At 39.8% G+C, this 21,055-nt stretch overlaps 1 protein-coding gene across 1 annotated transcript; it reads right to left on the reverse strand.

The window, feature by feature from the left end:
* Positions 1-3,512: 3,512 nt before the first annotated feature.
* LOC143028329 (facilitated trehalose transporter Tret1-like) lies at positions 3,513-9,335 on the reverse strand. The gene is made up of 4 exons (XM_076190260.1): positions 9,153-9,335; positions 5,961-6,776; positions 5,746-5,866; positions 3,513-3,851 (listed from the first exon to the last, which is right to left on the reverse strand). Exons 1-4 carry the CDS (start codon positions 9,333-9,335, stop codon positions 3,565-3,567), a joined length of 1,407 nt encoding a protein of 468 aa, XP_076046375.1. The 3' UTR covers positions 3,513-3,564.
* Positions 9,336-21,055: the final 11,720 nt, after the last annotated feature.

Raw genomic sequence — 21,055 nt, forward strand, 5'->3', positions numbered from 1 at the left:
GATACCCCAGAGTTGAACTCCAAGTCAACCTGATACCTCCTCCCTAATAGTAGCCTACTGTTCCCGATATCTGATTTTTTTATTTACTGTTAAAAAGAAAAAAACAAAAAACAAAACAAAACAGGATGGCTATGAAGAAACAGCTGAAATTTGGGGACTTTTTATTTCAATTTTCAGTAAATTAATTAATAAAATACAATTCTTATACAAAACTATTAATTAAATATTTTCTGGGGTGCCTTTCTGGATATCCTCAAGAACCGGGTTCAATACCCTCTGGTGGTATTGAGGCACTACTTTAAGAACACCTGCGCTAAAGTATATTTCTTACATTCAGGATTTTGGTCAGACTAACGCCAGACGATGTTACTGATCTCAAAGGAACCAATCTCGACTTTTATTATATATTATCTACACCACCGGCGTCTACTCATCTTAGATACAAAAAGGCAGAATAAAAGTAAAGAAAATAATAATATTGTTTAACTTACAAGATAAATTTAACATATTTACAATCACAACCACGCTGAATTAGAGATAATTTGAGCAAAAATGAAATTAGGATGAGAAAGGTGTTTTTTTTTTATCAATGTACATGGTCCTGCTATCGAGAACTAAAGAGGAGGAAAATGTAGTGTTGTAAGAGATCTTAATGCTAGAGTAAGAGATAAGCCGATATGTGGAGTGATAGAGAGGTATGGGGTGTTAGATGGGAAGGGACTACAGCGGAGATAAGATATTATAGATACGTACTGAAAGGGAAATGATGATAACGAACACATAGTTTAAGAAGAGAAAAGAACGTATGTGTGGGCAAGGGTGTTGGTTGGGAGGATAGACGAGAGGGATTAATGGGAAATGTAGTCGCGCCCAAAAGGAGGATTGGAAGAGTTCCGGACATAAATGTATCCTGAGAAGGGTGTAGTGGATTACCTGATCATTATTTGGTATAAAGGAAGTTGAAAGTGAAGATTGAATAGAGAAAGAAGATGTGGCAAGTAAATTAAATGAAAAATAGAAAATAAAAATAATATCAGAAGCTGAGAAAAGTACAGGGTGTAGTAAAGTATAAAGGAGAAACAGAGTAGAGAAAAAAGGGGTATATTTCAAGAAAGAATAGGAGGATAGGAGGTAACAAAAGCGGCAGTGAATTGTGGGATGAAGTTAGGGCAGTGATGAGAAAAAATAAGCGAGCAAATGAAGATTGATTGCAAATAAGAAATGGGAAAGCATATGAGAAGTACAAAATAAAAAGGTAGAGGCAAAACGCAAAGTGAAGCAGGCCAAGAGAAGAGCGAGGGTCGAGTGAGGTAGGTGTTTGACCGAGAATTTTGATAGGTATGAATATTTTTTTTAAGTAAGTGAAAAAATATAAGGGGCGAGCGTGTGTGTATATATTTTAGGCATAGTCTTTCTTGTAAGCAACGTCTATCAAATGCTAAAGCATATCTGGCGGCAATGATTTTAAGAGAAAAATTCTCTAACTTTCTTCATATACTTTTTCCCTCACATTACATAAGGAGACCCCACCCAGAGTCAAAAGGGGTCGAAATTGAAAAATTCGTGGACCAAATACAAAAAAATCCAGGATGAAGGTATGGTTGACCTCACTCCCACTATCATTGACAAGTTGGTTGGAGAAGTGGGTCGTCAACGCAGCACTTTCTCTGGAAGGATCCTATGCAAAACCCTTCAGGAGGCTGGCATGGAACCGTGCCAAAGAAAAGTCATCATTACAAGAAAAGGCGACAAATCTGGGGTTTATGTTCCTATAAAGAGAAACGAGTATATGATGAAGAGGGAAAACATTTTGAATGACCAAGCTAAGTTGGTGAAGCTAAAGACCAAACGGAAGGTTTAGAAAAAAACACACAAAAAAACAAACAAACAAAAAAACGAATTAACAGCATGGTATCCAGGGCAAATAAAACGACAGCAAGAGATACAGTTCCCCAAAGTCATTGAAAACTATAAGCCTGTATATTGCTACGGAACTGTTGATATGGTTTAACGTCACAAACTCCCCCCTATCGGAAGGCTAGGACGGTGCCCCTCACAGAGGGCTTTGTAGCTGTTAAGACCCATAAACCCAGTAACCCCCTTAGACCTATAATATCACAGAGGACCTCCCCCACTTATAGGACAGCTAATATCTTAAATGATACCTGAACTCCGTTATAAGTTACTCACTGTGTTTTGCCGTTGAGTTCATCGACATCCTAAAGACTGCTGAACTTGACGAAGATATTCCTAGGACGTAAACTGCCTCTTCACCAAAGTCTCCGCCCAGGAGACTATAGAGATTATCCTCGATAACGTATACAAGTCTGGCAAAAACCTCCTCCTAATCCCCCTAAGTTACTAAAGATGTTAACAGCATGTACAACGGAGGCTCCTTTCCTGTCACACAAAGGGGAACTCTTCCAGCAGGTGGATGGTGTAGCGATTGGATCATCCCTCGGCGTTCTCTTCGCCAGCATCTGCTCGTACATGGCCGAAGAGGAAGGAAAGATCTCCGATGGTCACCAGCAACCTAGAGTTGATGCAAATATATTGACAACATTTTTAGTACCGTCAAAAATAGGAGCATTTCTAGGAAGATGGACAACGGCCTCAAAGGTAATTCAATCTTCAACTTCACGATCGAGGAAAGTAAAGACAATACCCTTACATTCCCTGGTGTCCTTGTTGAGCAGAAACCAGGCCATTATGCGACATATGTCTTCACAAAGGCCATAAACGTAGGATGGTGCTTGATTGCTAAGGGAGAGTGGACTCATATAAGAGATCTATCATCGGCGCTTGCATAAGGAGAGCTATCACATTGCAGTAAGTGGGAAGCTGTCCACGTAGAACTCGAAGGAGCGAGGCAATTGTTTACAAATATTGGATACCATAGCAACATCACTGAGGAGGCTATAAGGAAGAAAATTTAAGAATGCCACACACGACTCCAGACCAATGCAGAAAACCAAAGGAAACAGTTAATTCTACGCCATAGGTTGGATTACGGGACCACCTGCAAAAAGGATTCAAATGTCCTACGCAAGAGCGTTTACGATGATATATTTAACATCAGGTAATCTGTGGGAACCACCTTTCTTAATGTTCTTCCCCCACCCCATTTCCTCGTCCAACCAAATAAGTCTATACAGCGTTGTTCGTAACAAGAATCGATTCAACGCGTTATCTGGCCGAGGGAGTGTCCCTAGATGCTCAGGGAGGGTGAGGGTGATACACAGGTGAATAGAATAGTTTGGTGGCAGTACGGATAAAGGGAAAGCTACGGAAGGGTTTAATCAAGGTAGGCTACCCCTTTGCTACTGAGAAGGGTAACTGAGTAAATGGACCTTCCCTTCCGAGAAGGGTAGGGAATCCGCACCAACACGAACCGTGCCGCCCGGTACTGAAGGGGTTCAGTCTTTCGAGACAAGACCTGCGGAGGTGTAGGTCACAACGGCTTCACCACGACTTCGCCACGACTTCGCCACGACTTCTCCACGACTTCGCCACGACTTCGCAACGACTTCGCAACGACTTCGCAACGACTTCGCGATGACCGAGCTAGTTGCCCTCTTCGACATAAGCCATGTTCTCGCTTGGTTTCAGGTCCTTACTCTTCTCTTTACCATCGCTCTCGAAGTACTCTTGGATCTCCTCGAGACTCTTGCCCTTCGTCTCAGGAACGTAGATGGCGGTGACTATGACCCCTATGAAGGCAATGGCGCCATGGAAGTACAGAGGCGTGTGGGTGCCCACTACAGTCTCCACGAACGGGAAAGTCTGTTGGAAACAGAGAAGATGGTTAGTGTTGAGGCGAGGACGGGATACGGGGTGATAGGGGATAATTATGAGAAGACACACGCACGCGCGCACTCGCTCTCTCTCTCTCTCTCTCTCTCTCACACACACACACACACAGGCACACACACACTGGGCAAGTTCCACCCAGCCCAAAACGAACACGAGAGACGGCTTCTAGAATTGTGACCCGCACACCGCGATAAGTGGTGACAGTGATTTGACAGCTGTCTTGTAGGGCGATATTTTGTCGGCAATAACCAGCGTTTCTATCCTTGGATGCACTATTAATCCAAAACGGTGGAGTCATAGAAATTGTAAGAATTGAAGGACAACAACAGAACAAAAGGATAACAAAAATTAAGTGTAATGAAGATAATTTTCTAAGCAGAAACTAATCTTCAGTGTTCGGGTTATCGATCACGGACATGGACACTAGGAGGTGCTTAGGTCATGCTGAAACCGTCATCTTTGCCCAAAGCACATATTTTTGGTTCAATAATACAGGTTACTGCTATCATTTACTACCCATAGGCACTTCCAATTAGAATGATAAAAGTTGTCATTGAGTCTTAATGGGTAAATCAAAATGATACTTAATCCATTCAGAGTTCCCTCTGTGTTGAATGCAACTGTCTGGCGGCAGCCACAGCGGGAGCATGGAAGTAACCACTGTGTCTTAATGGGCAAAGATTTTTGGTCTGTTTTCTATAGAATCTTTTGCCAGATCTGCCGAATGCGTCCTACCATTAAAAAATACAATTTTATCAGGTTTTCTATGTAAATTCATCGGGCTTACTGGCTTAACAAAAATCCACTGGTAATTTCCATATGTATAGCCAATGAAGTGAGTAAAAATTCTACTTTCTAATGATAGAAAGAATTTGTCAGGGCTGACGAGAGGCTTTAAAAGTACGACCCTCAAAAATATTGGTTAGTGTTATCTGCAATACACCCATAATATCGCTAAAGAAAGAGGAAATACACTGGAAACATAGAATGAAAATAGGCACAAAAAGAAGGCCTCCAACAGAAACTACAAAATTTCTAATACACCTTGACGAGGGTCTGTTAGAGAACAAAATCATAAATCTTTAGAGTGACTTTTTGGCGAAATGTGTATAATAATAATAAAAAAAAAAGATGTAGAACTGCAACTAAATAAGCCTGAAAATTAAGAACCATTTTCAGCAACGTTAGTGAAGTGAGTTTGTCATGTTAAGACTAATGGAGGATAGAAATACCCCTCATGCAGCACAACACACTTTGGAGTTAAGTAATTTGATGGGCTATTTCCATCTAACAGAAATTTTCATAGGAATAAAGTGGAGCAATTTTTCAGTGGCTGAAGCTTATTGAGAGATATTTTATTGAGAGGACCTCAGAGAGTTGTTATATTTGAGATTCGAAAATTTAAAAATTTTAATCAGGGTAGGAGGATATTTTGATATTGTATGAAAAAATATCCACTTATGTAAACTAAAACTACAAATATATATTCATAGCTCCAATCAATATAAACAAATAAGCGAGAAATAAATGTAGAAGCAAGTAGAAATATTACTAATGATTGACTATGTCATATTTTTTCAAGAGCTGTCATGATATATTGATAATGGAAAACTATTTTTAGATACGCTGAACGATAATGAATTTAGCAGTATAGGCAGTCACATGATATTTTTTCTTGAAATTTTTGTTGTTGTTTGCGCGTTTATTGATTTGGTTCTTTATTTTTATGTTCTACTGTATCCTGCCTTATTAAGGACTAAACGGGTCTCTTGTAGGCAAGTTTTGCCACTGTAATCCAGTGTAACTTTTGTTAACTAAATAATCCATCTGAGCTAAAGAAAAAATTAATGAATACTCGAAATCTGTCATAATGATCCAAAAGACCTTATTGCTTGACCTGCAGTGAAGCTTTCCTTCCTCTGGGACAAATACCCAGCGGCAGTTGTGAATACAAAAGAACGACCCGACCGACTACGAACTGGACATCACCATTAAAGGCATCTCTGTCCATTGAAAGGCGGTAGTCCTTGTAACTTTCAGAGGTCCCTTTAATCTGAATGAAGTCGTCTGATATTACTCAACACAATAACATTAAACGTTAAATTAAGTATCAATGAGTTAAAAGGTTAGTTCAATTTCATGATTACCTGCATCATTATTAGATAGATTATCCTGTTGTAGAAAGTGCAGATGGAGTTCGCTGTGGACCTGATGGTGGTATTGAAGAGTTCGGCAGTGAGGAGTACAGGCACTGACCGGCATCCAATGCAGTAACTGCAGGCAGCTCCCATGATGATAACCACAGGTACCCAATCGGGCCACTCCTCACCGATACTGAGAACGTAGAAATAGGTGGCCATGGCTGTCATACACACACTCACCCCGGAAACGGACATGATGAGGAGGACCTTCCGGCCAACTTTGTCCATCAGTCCCACTGCCAGTAGGGTCACCATGAGCTGCACTATCCCAATGTATACTACATCCATATGAGGGTTCACTCTAGAGCCGCTCTTCATGAGGAAAGTGCCAGCATACATGATGAGGATGTTGGCACCACATAACTGCTGCAGGGTCTGCATCAGTATACCAATCAAAAAAGGTTTCCGAGTTCGGGGTTTCCACAGCTCGGATATCTTCGCCTTGCTTCCGACAGAGGCGAGTTTCTCCTTCATCTCCCGTAGCTCGGGGTCGATGTCGTAGTGAGTCCCTCGAAGCCACCGCATGGCTGCGACAGCCTCTTCATCTCGGTCTTTGAGGAGAAGCCAATACGGAGACTCGGGAATGAGGAGTAACGCGAAGAAGAAGAGGATAGGCACAGCTATGACCACGAGACACCCAGTCCTCCAAGGCAAGGCCGCGCCTAACCCGTAGATGAGAAGGGCACCGAGGCTTATGAAGAGGGACGGCAGCGACGCTAGACGGCCTCGAAATCGGGCCTCAGGGATCTCGCTGCTATAAAGCTTTTGAAAAAGGAAAATAATATTTTGTCCATTTTATGTTTTTTTTTTCGGGATAGTTAAGGGGGGCCGCAGATTTTTCCAAGTGGGGTCACAAACCAAAAGTCAGTGTTTTTTCCTGGATCCCTAACGATTCTGTTCGGTATTCAGGTGGTATCCAGGAGGTTAAAGAACAGTGATACATAGGCATGGAATGTGCAAGGGAACGGGTAGAGAACCTTTTATTTAGACCAAGACCCAAACAATAGTGACGTCATAACCGTCATAACCGTCATAACCGTCATAACCGTCGTCACTTGGATTAGTTCGTCCTCATATGTACTAGCCAGCGGCACCAAGATCCCCACACATCACCCCCTAGCAAGCACTTTGGTCACTGCCATGTGGTGCAATTCTACTCGAGTACACACAACCTAGGACAGGTCCAATCTAAGATATAGTTCTTGGTCTAGACCAGCTGATTTTAAGACCGTAACATTAAACACTCCATCGCAACCGAGGGGATGCTATAGAGATTAATGAAATAATTTGACGGTAGACGGGACAAAAGGAGAAGTGCCACCAGGTACGGAAGGGGTTAACCGAGGTAGATTAACTGACGGGATTCAACAGTAAGTAATAAGACAGTACCACTCAGTGCGAAAGAATACTGGGAAGGTTTAAGTATATGGAAAGAATGAGTGAAGAAAGACTAAGGAAAAAAAAAGGTGTTGAAGGCAGAGGAAGGTGGAGTGAACTTGAAGGGAAGATTGAGAATGGGATAGATAGATGAGGTGGACGAGGTCTTGGGTAAAAGGGGAATGCCTGTTGAGCAGGGAAGGAAGAGGGCAAGATGTAGGTGTGAGGGGAGAGTGGTTGTGAATGGATCATAAATTGACGTTGTCCATAAGGATTTCTCCTTATTTTCCTTAATTAGTTGTGAGTGGATAAGGGTGGTTTGGCTATTAGGGCCTCTTATGGAGATGTTGTCTTGGTGCATTGCTTCTGACCCAAGCAATGGGCGAGAGTAAGGGATAACCCTTCATCCATATGGAGCTATGAAAAAGAGAGAGAGAGAGAGAGAGAGAGAGAGAGAGAGAGAGAGAGAGAGAGAGAGAGAGAGAAAAAATGAAAACAAATGGTTTTTGGATGGGTGTGGGATGGTTAAAGAGTGGGTGCATACCTTGGCTAGCCACGTCCTTTATAAGAGAGAAGAGGACTTTTGGTAAATGTATATATGGTATTAAGGTTGTAGTTTCACACTTGCGTATTACTATCCCCTATCTTATAATTTCAAGCTCCTCTAATTTAGAACTTACAAAAATAAATAAATAAATGAATGACGTAAGCGGTGTAGGAAACACAGGAGTCTTGGTCTTGAGTTTATTCCTGACTAGTTTCGCAGGTATCCTTTGAAAAAGCATACCTGCGAAACTAGTCAGGAATAAACTCAAGACCAAGACTCCTGTGTTTCCTACTCCGCTTACGTCAAAATGTCAGAATGTCTCAACAACTAAATAAATAAATAATTAAAACAATATTGTGCGTGATAGATACATTTTCAAAGTTTGAAAATAAACTAGGTGTGTAACTACTTACTAACAAGTATACCTTCCCAAATTATCTAATTCAGCTAAAGGACTCATATCTCTAATGTTTTAATAGTAAAAGCCTATCTTGGTGAACCCAAAGACTCTGGCAATAGTTTTATATTTCATTTAGCTGCTGCAAGGTGCTATTCAGTTTAACGATTTCGGGGAAAACGAAGCCTAAAGAGAAGGGTCCGTTTTGTTCCGAGTTAGCCCTTCAGCTGAATAAAGTCGTACGTAGTGAGTCAGGGAAATGCACAGAATATGTCATGAGATCGAAAACATCCTGTAGCCGTAACGGACACATGTCTTGGGACAAAAAAGAGGGTTTCAACAAAATGGTGGCTGGATTGATAAAGATATAATTCAGTCCCTAATTCAGCCCCTCATCTGAGAGAGAGAGAGAAAAAAAGAAAGAAGGGCCAAAGGAGTGTCTGCAGATTGTGCTACAACTCCCCTTTTTTTTTCCTGCAGTCAACTATGGTCATTCTTCAGCCACCTCAGCATCGAAAGGATTATTGACAAAAAAAACCACCTGATTCTCTAATGGGGATAGAATATGTTTACAGAGTTTGTCATTGAAGTGGCCGGTCTTGAGCATTTTTCCTGACACAACATTTGAGTGTACCTTATACATACATTTTGAGCAAATTAGATATAAAAAAATACCTTGACGTTGCATGACCGATTTATCCTAAATGATCATAGTATTGACTGTCTTATGTATATCAACTACACAATGAAACCCAGACTGAGTCTATGTACAGTAGAGGAAAAATGATAAGAGGAAAGGTAAAACGGTTAACCTTACCTGGGTTCCTATAAAGGTGATTACATTCCCGAAGCCGCAGATGAATCTCCCGACGAAGACAAAGATGGCGGTGGGGGCGAAGGCCATGGAGAGCCAGCCGGCGACATAGATAGGCACCGTCATAAGAAGAGTGTTTCTTCTTCCGAAATGGTCTGAAATACGACCACTCACCAGGCTCCCCATCATGGATCCATAGCCAATCGTGCTGACTAGATCGTGAGAGGGAGATGATGGTTCTGGTTAGGTTGTGACCCTAGTGGCGTCTCGGAGGCACAGAAGAACTTGACTGAGGTGGAGCCCCTTTACTACCATACCGATGCCACAGAGATGAATCAGATAGCCCAGCGGCAGTAAAAAAAAAAAAAAAAAAAAAAAAAAAAAAAAAAAAAAAAAAAAAAACTCGGCCAGTTTTAACAAGAATAAACTCTATAAATGATACCAAGGCTTCAAGGATGGCTTTCAACCCTCGAGCGTTCGTAAAGGTTCAATGTCCCTTTTAGAAAGTCTGCACGGCAGTGGACAATTCTGCTGGTGTCCGCGATTGACCCGAGATTTCATGATTGACACATCCGACTCGTCCCAGGGGCGGAGAGGACGTCCCAATGTTGACATTATATACCCCAGAGTTCTTAATGTAGGCAATCGAAATCACTTCAGTAGATATATATGAACTGCAATCCTTGAAACGAAGGAAAATGTGAATGAGACATGTCAGATAAGTCAATGACCTTAATCTCAGCTTGAACGAGGGTGAATCTTTTGTTGTGTGTTTTTGGTTATGTTCATCTAATATGTTTACCTCATATCCACAAGCATTCTGATAAAAGGCGATAAAACACTTCACACGCACTCAATGGTACACGGAAGTAATACATGTCCACGAACACGCTACACTGAAACACACATACCGTATACACTCAGAACTCTAGCACATCAAAACTACACTGGTGCAGGATTTTTGGTCAACTTAGAGACTTCCGCCTCACCCAATTTCTCCCAAATACCTCTTGTTGACTTTAGAATATTTGTGGTCATCTATGCTATGGTTGCGAAACAATCACACACATACCCTGTCCTCGAAATTGGACTCCACACAAAGAGCATGCTGATTGGGAAAAAAAAAAAAAAAAAAAAAAAAAAAAAAAAAAAAAAACGGAAACAACAATTGAAGCAGTATATATGAATTCATGACAGAGCGATTTTTTTATTAGTACTAATGTGGGTCAAAGTTAAATATAAATAACAAAGTGGTATGATATATAATTATTTTCACACACCGCACACACATACACACGCGCATTTACGCACACACGCATGCACGCACGCACGCACACACACACACACACACACACACACACACACACACACACACACACACACACACACACACACACACACACACACACACACACACACACACACACACACGCACGCACACGCACGCATGCGTGTGCGTGTGTGCATGTGTACATTATTACCATGTACCTTTCTCATGTTCGGAGAGCCTAATGACACCATTCACTCAATCTCCACAGATGTAAACAAAACGAAACCTGCTTAACTGACATGTTGACACTACAGTCCTTGAAGCATAACCATGGTCGTGGAATAGAGATCTTTATACTTATTTTAGAAAATGTCCACAACAAAACTAAACGTTGTGATGTGTCTTTCATTTCTCTTTTAAACCTCTCCCTAACTTGAAGCTCGTGGTCAAACGGTTACATTTGTTCTAGCTAGCCCAAGACGATCTTATTCAACCTTGAAGGGATCCCTGGAAGTCGACGGATTAGAAATAATCTCACGTAATCCTCCAAATCAACGTCTCTTCGGAGATTTTGTCCTGGCTGACGTTAGGCTCCTTTGTTTAAACTAAGAGAAGACCTTCAAGCATTAAGGTATAACCATAGCACCACGTTTCGTGACATGTATTCCAGGTGTCACCAAACTTTTTCATTCCATTTTACTTTGTTCAGTCTTGTGAAGTGAAGTAAATCTCCCTCAGATTTGAAAATTAAGTTATCAAGACCATGTATTCCTTTGAAAGACTTTGGTCTGGCTAACGTCAGAGATATTAGCCTGCTCAGAAGGGCTTCTGGGAGCTAAAGGATTAGAATTAAGGAGACTCAAGAGTTGAAAAGATTGTAAGAATTTGTCTTCTTCTGATACTTTACCGACGAGCGAGGTCTCCCGTATCCCGATCTGGATGTCAGGGTCCTCGACGAGGGAAGGCAGGGCCGTCGAACTCCAGCCGTAAGAGATGCCAATCACCATCTGGCCCAGTGCTGCTGTCAAGGCTGCCATCACCTGAGACGTCAGATGGTGCATGACAGATGGTTCTTGCAAAGACATGCAGTATATTCTCATTGAAAAAAAAGGGGGGGGGGAACACGGTGGTTGTAGAATAAAATGTAATCTGGAATGACAAGACATTTTGTCTCACCTAACAATAACATTGTTGGCAACAATCATATTAAAGAACCCAGACGACACAACCCAGCAATAATGCCAACGATTTCTTCTCTGGAGACTCTTGGGAATATATTCAGTGGTTCCTTTTAACCTTCTTCTTTCCTTTACGTTCCCACCAGTATTCACCACAAATATTTCAGATGATGCGTGGAATTTATATCCCAAACTTCCTTCTAGTTGGAAAGTCCACTAAAGAATTTTGAAAACCCGTTCAACTTCCTTTATTCTCTTTCCTCGACCATCCTATCAACATTCAAGTCTGAAAAGGTTTCACCTCTCTGGATAGTTGAGGCTGTTCAGTCAATCTAAAAAGTTGCCAGATACTTTAACCCATTTAACTCCGATGACAAGATGTCTTGTCATTTGGTCAAATAAAACAAAAAATCATAAAACACCAAAATGTTTGATCAAACACCAGAAAAATATGACGTCAGTCCTCGAGGACTGACGTCATATTTTTCTGGTGCTGTTTGATCAAACATTTTGGTGTTTTATGATTTTTTGTTTTATTTGACCAAATGACAAGACATCTTGTCATCGGAGTTTAATGGGTTAAGAATAGTTTTGACCTAGTTTTGTTTATGATTTCAGCCACAATAGGTCAAGTCTTCCTCATAAGGAATATACAGTGGTCTAATCAACTTTGAACATGTACTGGTGTTCTCTTTGCTTTCATGCTTTTAGAAAGGATTGAATAATCATTTTGAATTCAAAGCCTGTGACTACTTCATGGCTAAGAGCATTTATAAGTGTTTATTTTGTATCCTCTCGAAGGCTATTGACGATTCTGTAGTTCCGTTTATCTTCATTTTCAAAGTATGAATATCGAGGAACCTTACTCATGTATCTGTAGTGCTTGTCTTTGAATGCTGTGAATCTTGGTCTTTAAAATTAGATTTCTTACGAGCATGTTGTTACTAAAAGAAATGGTTTGATAACAACAGGATCGTAAGAAGTCGGACATATTACAATTTGATCCATAAGAGCCAGGACCATAATGTAAACCTACACCAAGGTTTATATAAACTGGATAACCTACATTTGTAAAGAAATAACTAAATTATCTAGACTGCAACATCTATACCAATGCGTTCACACACACACACACATGTATATATATGTGTATATATATATATATATATATATATATATATATATGTGTATATATATATATACATATACATATATATATATATATATATATATATATATATGTGTATATATATATACATATATATATATATATATATATATATATATATATATATATATATATATATATATATCGTATATATGTACGTATATACAGTATATATATATATATATATATATGTATATATATACATATATATACATATATATATACATATATATAGTATATATATACGTATGTATATATTTATATTTATATATATATATATATATATATATATATATATATATATATATATGTATACACACACACACACACACACACACACACACACACACACACACACACACACACACACACACACACACACACACACACACACACACACACACACACACACACACATACACACACACACACACACACACACACACACACACACACACACACACACACACACACACACACACACACACACACACACACACACACACACACACACACACACACACACATATATGTAAAGACAGACTAATATGGAGGTGAGGTGGCAAAATGAAACGTTAAGGCTAGAGTATGGAGCTTTATTAAAAACCAGATGTTTCTACCTCTTAGGCCTTCATCAGTCCACGGAAGAACGTCCAAGAGGTAGAAAAGTCTGGTTCTGAATAAAGCTCCATACTCTTGCCTTAACGTTTTATTTTGCCACCACACCTCCATATATATACATATATCTATATATAAATATACATATATATATATATATATATATATATATGCACATACTGTATATATAAATATATATATATATATATGCACATATATATAATATATATATATATATATATATATATATATATATATATATATATATATATATATACATATATATATTCGTATATGGGTCGCACGGTTTGATTCTCGGGACCACTACGGACTAACGAAATAAAAAGACGTATTACAATTGGTTGGAAAGTGTTTGGTAAGTATAATAAATTACTGAGAGGCTCTCTGCATTTATGTTTGAAACGTAAAGTTTACAATCAGTGCATTCTGCCAGCATTAATCTACGGGTGTGAGACTTGGAAACTGATGAAGGCGATGGAAACAAAGCTAAGGACTGCACAGAGGAGAATAGAGAGATCAATTAAGGGAATAACGCTGAGAGACCGAAAGAGAGCAAGTTGGGTGAGAGAGCAGACTGTGCACTTTTTCTTTGTTCCCTACTTTACTTTGATTCCTGCTACTTCTTCTGTGGCTTTAAGGACACTTTCTTTTAGGTATTTCCAGTCCTCATCAACTTGTTGTTCATCATATTCCTCCATTGGTGCCTTCTCTGTTATTTTCTTTCTTAAATTCTCTTTAGCCTCATCTGATTTTAAATTTTTTACTTTCAATCTTCTCATCTTCTTTTTTGTCCTTCTTTTTGGTTTCCATAACTTTATCTTTGCTAAAACCATTCTGTGATCAGAATCTAATGAAACTGATGTTCTTGCTATTTGTTACAAACAAATTTATCATTGACGAATTTGTGTATCATTGCTCGGTCTCATTCTATCTATACCACATCCATTTTTTACTCAACCTGTGCAGATAATACGCATTCATTATCAAAAGCATATTACTCGCACAGAAATCTATCACTCTCATACCCTCTGCATTCCTGTTTCCAACACTAAACGCCCCCAAAACATTCTCTATACCTTCTCTCTCTACTCCTACGTGCCCGTTCCAATCTCCTAGAATGATGACATTATTCCTGTATTTCACAGTATCGTACGTTTCCTGTAGTTTGGCGTAAAACTCTTCCTTCTCTTCCACGGTTCTTCCTTGCTGAGGGGCATATACCATGATGAAACTAATTCCTTCCGGTTCCATGTCTAATGACACATTCAATATTCTTTCATTTTTGTAAATTATGTGATTTACTCTCTCCCCCAAAGATGGATTCAACACAAAGCCAACTCCATGTCTTCCTTCTTCGTTTCCTTTAAAGATGTATCTATAGTCTTCGTGAATTCTCCTCTGACCTTCATTTTTTGTTCTCGTTTCACACACTCCTAATACGTCTAAATTTCTTTCCTTCATCATGAACACTATCTCCTCCTTGTCCTTCATTGTTGACAAGTTAATGGTCGCAACTCTTAAGTTTTTGTTCCGTAATCCTGTCCCAAAGGATCGACGGTTCGTCATCGTGTTTGTCGTCCGAATCCGAGGCTCGATTTGCAATTCTTGAGCGATAATTCATCCACCAATGGCCCGCTGAGCCTATCCTGGCTTCTTCGAGACTGAAAATTAGTACCATACGAAGCTCACTCCCATTTGGTTAAAGGTTTGTAGCCACCAAACCCGAGTAAAAGCAACGGTAGGAACAAGCTGCCGCACCTCTTCACGGTTCACGGTCTCTTGCCCAAGTGGGCGGACAAACTACTGAACTGACTACGGTTTATTAAGAATCCCACTCCACTACCTCTTTCTTTTTCCTTACCTCTATAGTAGAACAGGTGGTGACTATCTTGTAACAGTATCAGCTTTTCTTCCGTTCTTCGGACTTCGCACAGTTCCACGATGTCCCACTTGATGTTGTCTAGGTCTTCTATTAAACTCTCCATCCTGTGGTCTTCTGAGTGAGTTCTTACGTTGTAAGTTTAGATCTTCACTTTCTTCATGCTGTTCAATGTCCAAGACTTGGATCTGCTTGGACAGTGCTCAGTCACATTCGATGACATACTGCTCTTAAGCACACAAGACACTGCAGTTTGACCTTTAGGAGACCATGATCCAACAGAAACGTCCGGTTTTCTTTTATTTGTGCAATTAAATTTATTATGAAGGAATTTTAGCAGTGATCTCACCTCCCTGCCAACTGGTTTCTGGTGAGATATTTCCCTGGTGTCACCTTATTCATTATATTCGGTGGAGCTCTATATATCTATAGGGTGCCCAATGCTCCACGCCGTCATTATGACGGTATCCCATATATCTATGAGGAATTTCCCTGTTCGCCATCAGGGACGTGCCAGTTAGCAGTGGGTTCTGTGAATGTGTGTGCGAGCTGCTCTTTGTCTGATCTTGCTTACAAAACCTGTTCGATATGAGTGCCCCTGCAGAGATTTCCTCTCTATTGACATAGCTTTTGTAGTCATTAAGATTCTCATGCCTATCCACCACGTCAAGGTGTCAACTCTCGGATAGGCCACCCCTTTAAATTCTTTCGCTATGTTACGGTGAGTTGTGAAAACACTTGAAGGTCGACCTGTAGGGTTGTTATCGTTTGTTTCAGTGTCATCTTTAATGCACGTTTGAGTCGATGTTTCGGGAGCAGAGGCCATGACAGCCACTTGCCTCGATCGGCTTTGCCAAGCTTTATCCTCTTAGTGCCCGCGTGAGGGTGGACGCCTTGCGGGTTGCCCGCTTCGTTCTCTCTGGCCGTCGGGAACCCACCAAAGTGAATAGAATCGTCTGGATGGAACTCTATTAATCTTTTGAGTGTTTCAGTGGGCAGTTGATTTGTCCTGTGGATTTGTTTATTTTGAGTGATCTGTTTTTATTTTGTTTGGTTTTTATTTTTTGTCTTTTGTCTTTTGTTTTCAGTTTATTCTGGCTTGGTTTGTTCAGAGGCTTAAGTAAAGGGTAAATTGAGATAGTTTTGAATACTTATTAATCCATTTATTTATAATATATTTGCGTATTTGTTTTCTTTGATTTATTATTTTCATTTTGTTAATCAATTTTCGTTTTATGTTTATTTATAAATTTGTTTATCTGTTTATTTGGTTAATGGAAATTTCAAATGTGTCGAATTTGTGCCAGTCAGCAGTAGCGATTTAACTCATCGACATGAGAAGGTTCAAATTCGGTTCAAATTCGGTTCAAATTCGGTTCAAATTCGCCTTGGGGCAGCCATATCGAAGACATAAGACGTGCAGCGTAGTTGAAGGAAATGTCTGAAATACCTTATATTACCCATTTTGTTATAACGCAACTTGTTGCAGTCTTATTTTTGTTGTATGTTTTTGATTTAGTTTTATTTTTGGCGTCTCAATTGTAGCCTAAATTTGTCAAAACTTATTATAATGATGTTCAGATTTTGTTTTTGCAATTTTATATTGATGTTATTTTCAAAGTGCTGTCATTGAAATACATGACGTCATTTAAATATGACGTCACAGAGGTGGAATACGAGGATGTAATCTACTGGAACTCGAAACCGCCACGTGACTCTTAGGGACCCGAAGTCTTTGAACAATTATAACGAAGTGATGAATAATTCTGAACAAGGCTATCGCCTGGAGCCTCGTGCTTGCTATTCCCCGTGAACGACGCCACAAGTACGTTATGTAGTGTTCAGTTTCGTAACTATACCGTTCTAGTGTGTGCGCGAGACACGATCAGGGTTTTTGCAATTCATTTACATTATTATAGTTTTGATTTATTAAGTTATTATTATTATGATTTTTTTTTCGCATCCGACCTAGATATGGACCAAAAGGTCTCCTGTCGGCATGCTCCGCCTTTGTAATCCTTTGTAAAAAACACAAAGGCTCGCAACTGTTCTCAGAATGCTTAGTTCACGAAATGTCGAACAAAAGCGGTACTTGGCAAACCTGCGTCTACTCGCGAGCGATCGAGAGTTGCCAGGTACGATTATTGGGATGATGGTGGATGACCAAAGTATTCTGGTCGCGGTTGTCTCATTTATGGGCGTGGATTTAATAATCAGCACATCATACGTACTCACCGGGTATGGATTCTCTGTTTATCAATTGTCAGATTACGTGCATTCTATCTCGTTCTCTCTCTCTCTCTCTCTCTCTCTCTCTCTCTCTCTCTCTCTCTCTCTCTCTCTCCATCATCTTAAATTTCCAAAGGTATACTCGCTTCCCCCACATACCCACATACTCACCGAAGAGTCTACACACATTCCTAGGTGTCCCACATACCTGCATAGGTGTCCACATATCTCCCATGGGGCTTCTATACCTGTCCAGGCATTCATTTACCTGTCAATGAGTGTGACAGCCGTCACCAGAAATCGATTTGCCATCCGTGAGACTGGACTTTTCAGCCCTGGAGGTTGATTTGATAAATTTCAAAGGATCAGTTTTTGGAGCTTGAAGTGCCAGTTTTTGAGGCTGAAGTGCCCGTTGCGGTTGGAGTGTCTATTTCTGAGGTTGAAGCGTCTGTTTTTGAGGCTAAATTTTCTTTTTGAGGTTGAGTTGTCTTTTTGAGGTTGGGTTGTCTGTTTGAAATTGAACTGTCTGTGTTTGAGGTTGAAATGTCTGTTTTTGAAGTTGAAGTGTTTTTCTTTTTCTTTTTCTTTTTTGAGGTAAAATTTATATATATATATATATATATATATATATATATATATATATATATATATATATATATATATATATATATATATATATATATATATATATATATATATCTTAAGGTTGAAGTATGTTTTTGAGGTTGACCAGATGGTCACGGCGACGGGCATACGTAACTCGCCGAACAGGACTCGGGAACTGTTGTCCGGCAGGCCCTCGTCACCGCCGCAACTATCACCACTACCGCCATTGCCACCACTACCACCAGTAGCACCCCTAGCACCACTACCACCATAATCACTGCGACTACCACAAGCACTACCACCACCAATACCGCGACCACTACCTTCAGGGCGGTTACTCGCATCTGAACCAAGACCAACGCTGCCCGCCTGTCGCTTTCATGATTGCTGAAGTATATCCCCATGGTTGTGGTCGAGGGAAGGGAAAGAACAACACAAAAGGAACACAAAGGAAGAACAAACAACAGCAGGCCTACTGGCCCTAAGGACGTTGTTTGTGTTTACTAAACTAAACTACAGTTAAGAAAACAGGGCAACTAGGCGATAGAGATGAACTAACACTACTGCTACCACTATCCTATCAAATTGCAATGAAATGCCGGGTTGTCATATTTTTCATTGCAAAGGATAATATTCTATTTACGGATTAGATTCCAAGTATTTATCTAAGCGATTTTTAAATGTTGTTACTGTGTTACTTTCAACAACAGTGGAAGGTAACGAATTCCACACACACACACGATTATAAATTGTTGTAGAAAGATCTAAACACGAGTTTGTATATACCTGTAGGTGAGTGAATATACATATATAGTTTATAGGTTAGTTATATGAACATGAACGAGTAAGAGGAGGAGGAGGAGGAAAAGGAAATATGAAGATGAGGTAGAAGAAAATGATGAAGTGGATGATGAGGAAGAAGAAAAGTGAAAGGAGGAAGAATGAGAAAATAAAGATGAAGATAAAGAGGAGGAAGACTAGGAAGATAAAGAGGAGGAAGACTAGGAAGATAAAGTGGAAAAAGAAAAGTAGGTCAACACTGGTCGATGACTTACCTGGGGCTTCACATCTGCCTTCGTCTCCTTCTCAGGGCTCCTCGTCTCCATGGCTGAGTTCGAGATGAAGTCCACTTGGAAACTAAAATCCGCCTTGTACTCTCAAATTCGACCCGAAGTCCACTTCGAGAATTCGGATTTCAGTCTTCAGGATTTCGAAGTCGTTGGACTCTTGAAGCGGCCAAAGAATCTGGACCAACCCGAAGTCCACCTAGGGAATTCGAATTACTATCTTCAGAGACTCGAAGTTGATGGTTTCTTGGAGCGGCCAAGGAGTCTGACTAAGACTGATGCGTCAAATCTTTGAGAAAATATGGAACTTTAAAGACCCTTAGCCTTGCAAGGGAAACTAGCAAATTAGTTCCAGGAACTATCCAAAAAGGGAAATTAAAAAAAAAAAAAATTGATGTCATGTGTGAAGAGATTCTATTCTTTTGTTAACAATAAGGTCGTATGATAAAGAGTATACATATGTAAACATACAAGTACACACATTCACACGTACACACATACACGCACATACACATACACACACACACACACACACACACACACACACACACACACACACACACACACACACACACACACACACACACACACACACACACACACACACACACACACACACACACACACACACACACACACACACACACACACACACACACACACACACACACACACACACACACACACACACACACACACACACACACACACACACACACACACACACAAGCGAACCTCCAGACTAACAACATGTAAATTTTGAGCTCCCTAGAAACACGTTGAAAGTGGAACATTTCAACAGTGTCGCATTAGTAGGATACCTAGGTTGTGTTAAATGGGAAAGGGAGTGCTCGTGGAGAACCAAGAGGGTTCAATTACAGAGTAAATAGTGAGTATTGAAGCAAAACGGAAGAAAACTATGACAGGTCAGAGAAGCTCAATGGTGGCGGAGTGTCGAATCATAAGATAAACCCAGAGCCATCTATTGGTGCAAGTCACAAGCATAATGTAAATATGAGCTTCAGGTCGCCTCAGGGTACGAAAAGATATTTTTCAGATAGTGGCGATGAACGACATTTTCCTGGATTCAGTGGGTATGAAAAAAGACTTCTTAGTACGATCATAGACATAGAGAGGGAAATGAGACTTATAAATGAATCATGGAAGCAAGAGACTAACGGTTTATGGAGGGCGAATCAGGAAATAAACAAAGAAGTGAGTGACTTGAAGAGTAAATACTGAAATAAAAGAAGAGGTAAGTCTAAAAAAAGAACTTGCCGAGTTAAAATGTGAAAATGAAAGGTTGAAAAATAATGATGACACTGATAATGAGACCATAAAGAATGACCGTAAAAAAAAAAAAAAAAAAAAAAAACATAAGAGAGGATGGTTTACAACAATTCAGGAATGAATGGAGGAAAGACCAAGAAAAATATAATGTCATTTTTGAAGAAATAGTTCATTAACAAATGTAGGAGAAAGCCGAAGATGCAGTTATTAAGGTAAATGAAAATCGAGCAAGCGATACAGTAGAAAAAAAACGTGTATAGTAGTATATGGTCTAAACAAAAAACATAAGCTAAATTGGTCCCTGAGAGATAAAGGGAAAGTAGTGGCAAGAAAAGTTCTAAAAGTGGTACAAGATGAAGAGCAAGAAATAGATAAGGAAATAGAGGAAGTACTCAGAATGGGTAAATATGCAGAAAGAAAAAAATTGACCTCTAAAGATCAAATTAAGGTCATAAATGGCAGAGGAAAAAATTAGGAGGAGATTTGCAAGTAGCGAACACTACAAAAGTATATCGATAAAAAGAGACATGAATGATGAAGAAAGAGAGAGATAAGACATTACGAAGCGAAGCAAAAAAAA

Source organism: Oratosquilla oratoria, chromosome 1, assembly GCF_046742065.1.
Source record: "Oratosquilla oratoria isolate Oo_2021 chromosome 1, ASM4674206v1, whole genome shotgun sequence".
NCBI classification, from domain to species: Eukaryota; Metazoa; Arthropoda; class Malacostraca; order Stomatopoda; family Squillidae; genus Oratosquilla; species Oratosquilla oratoria.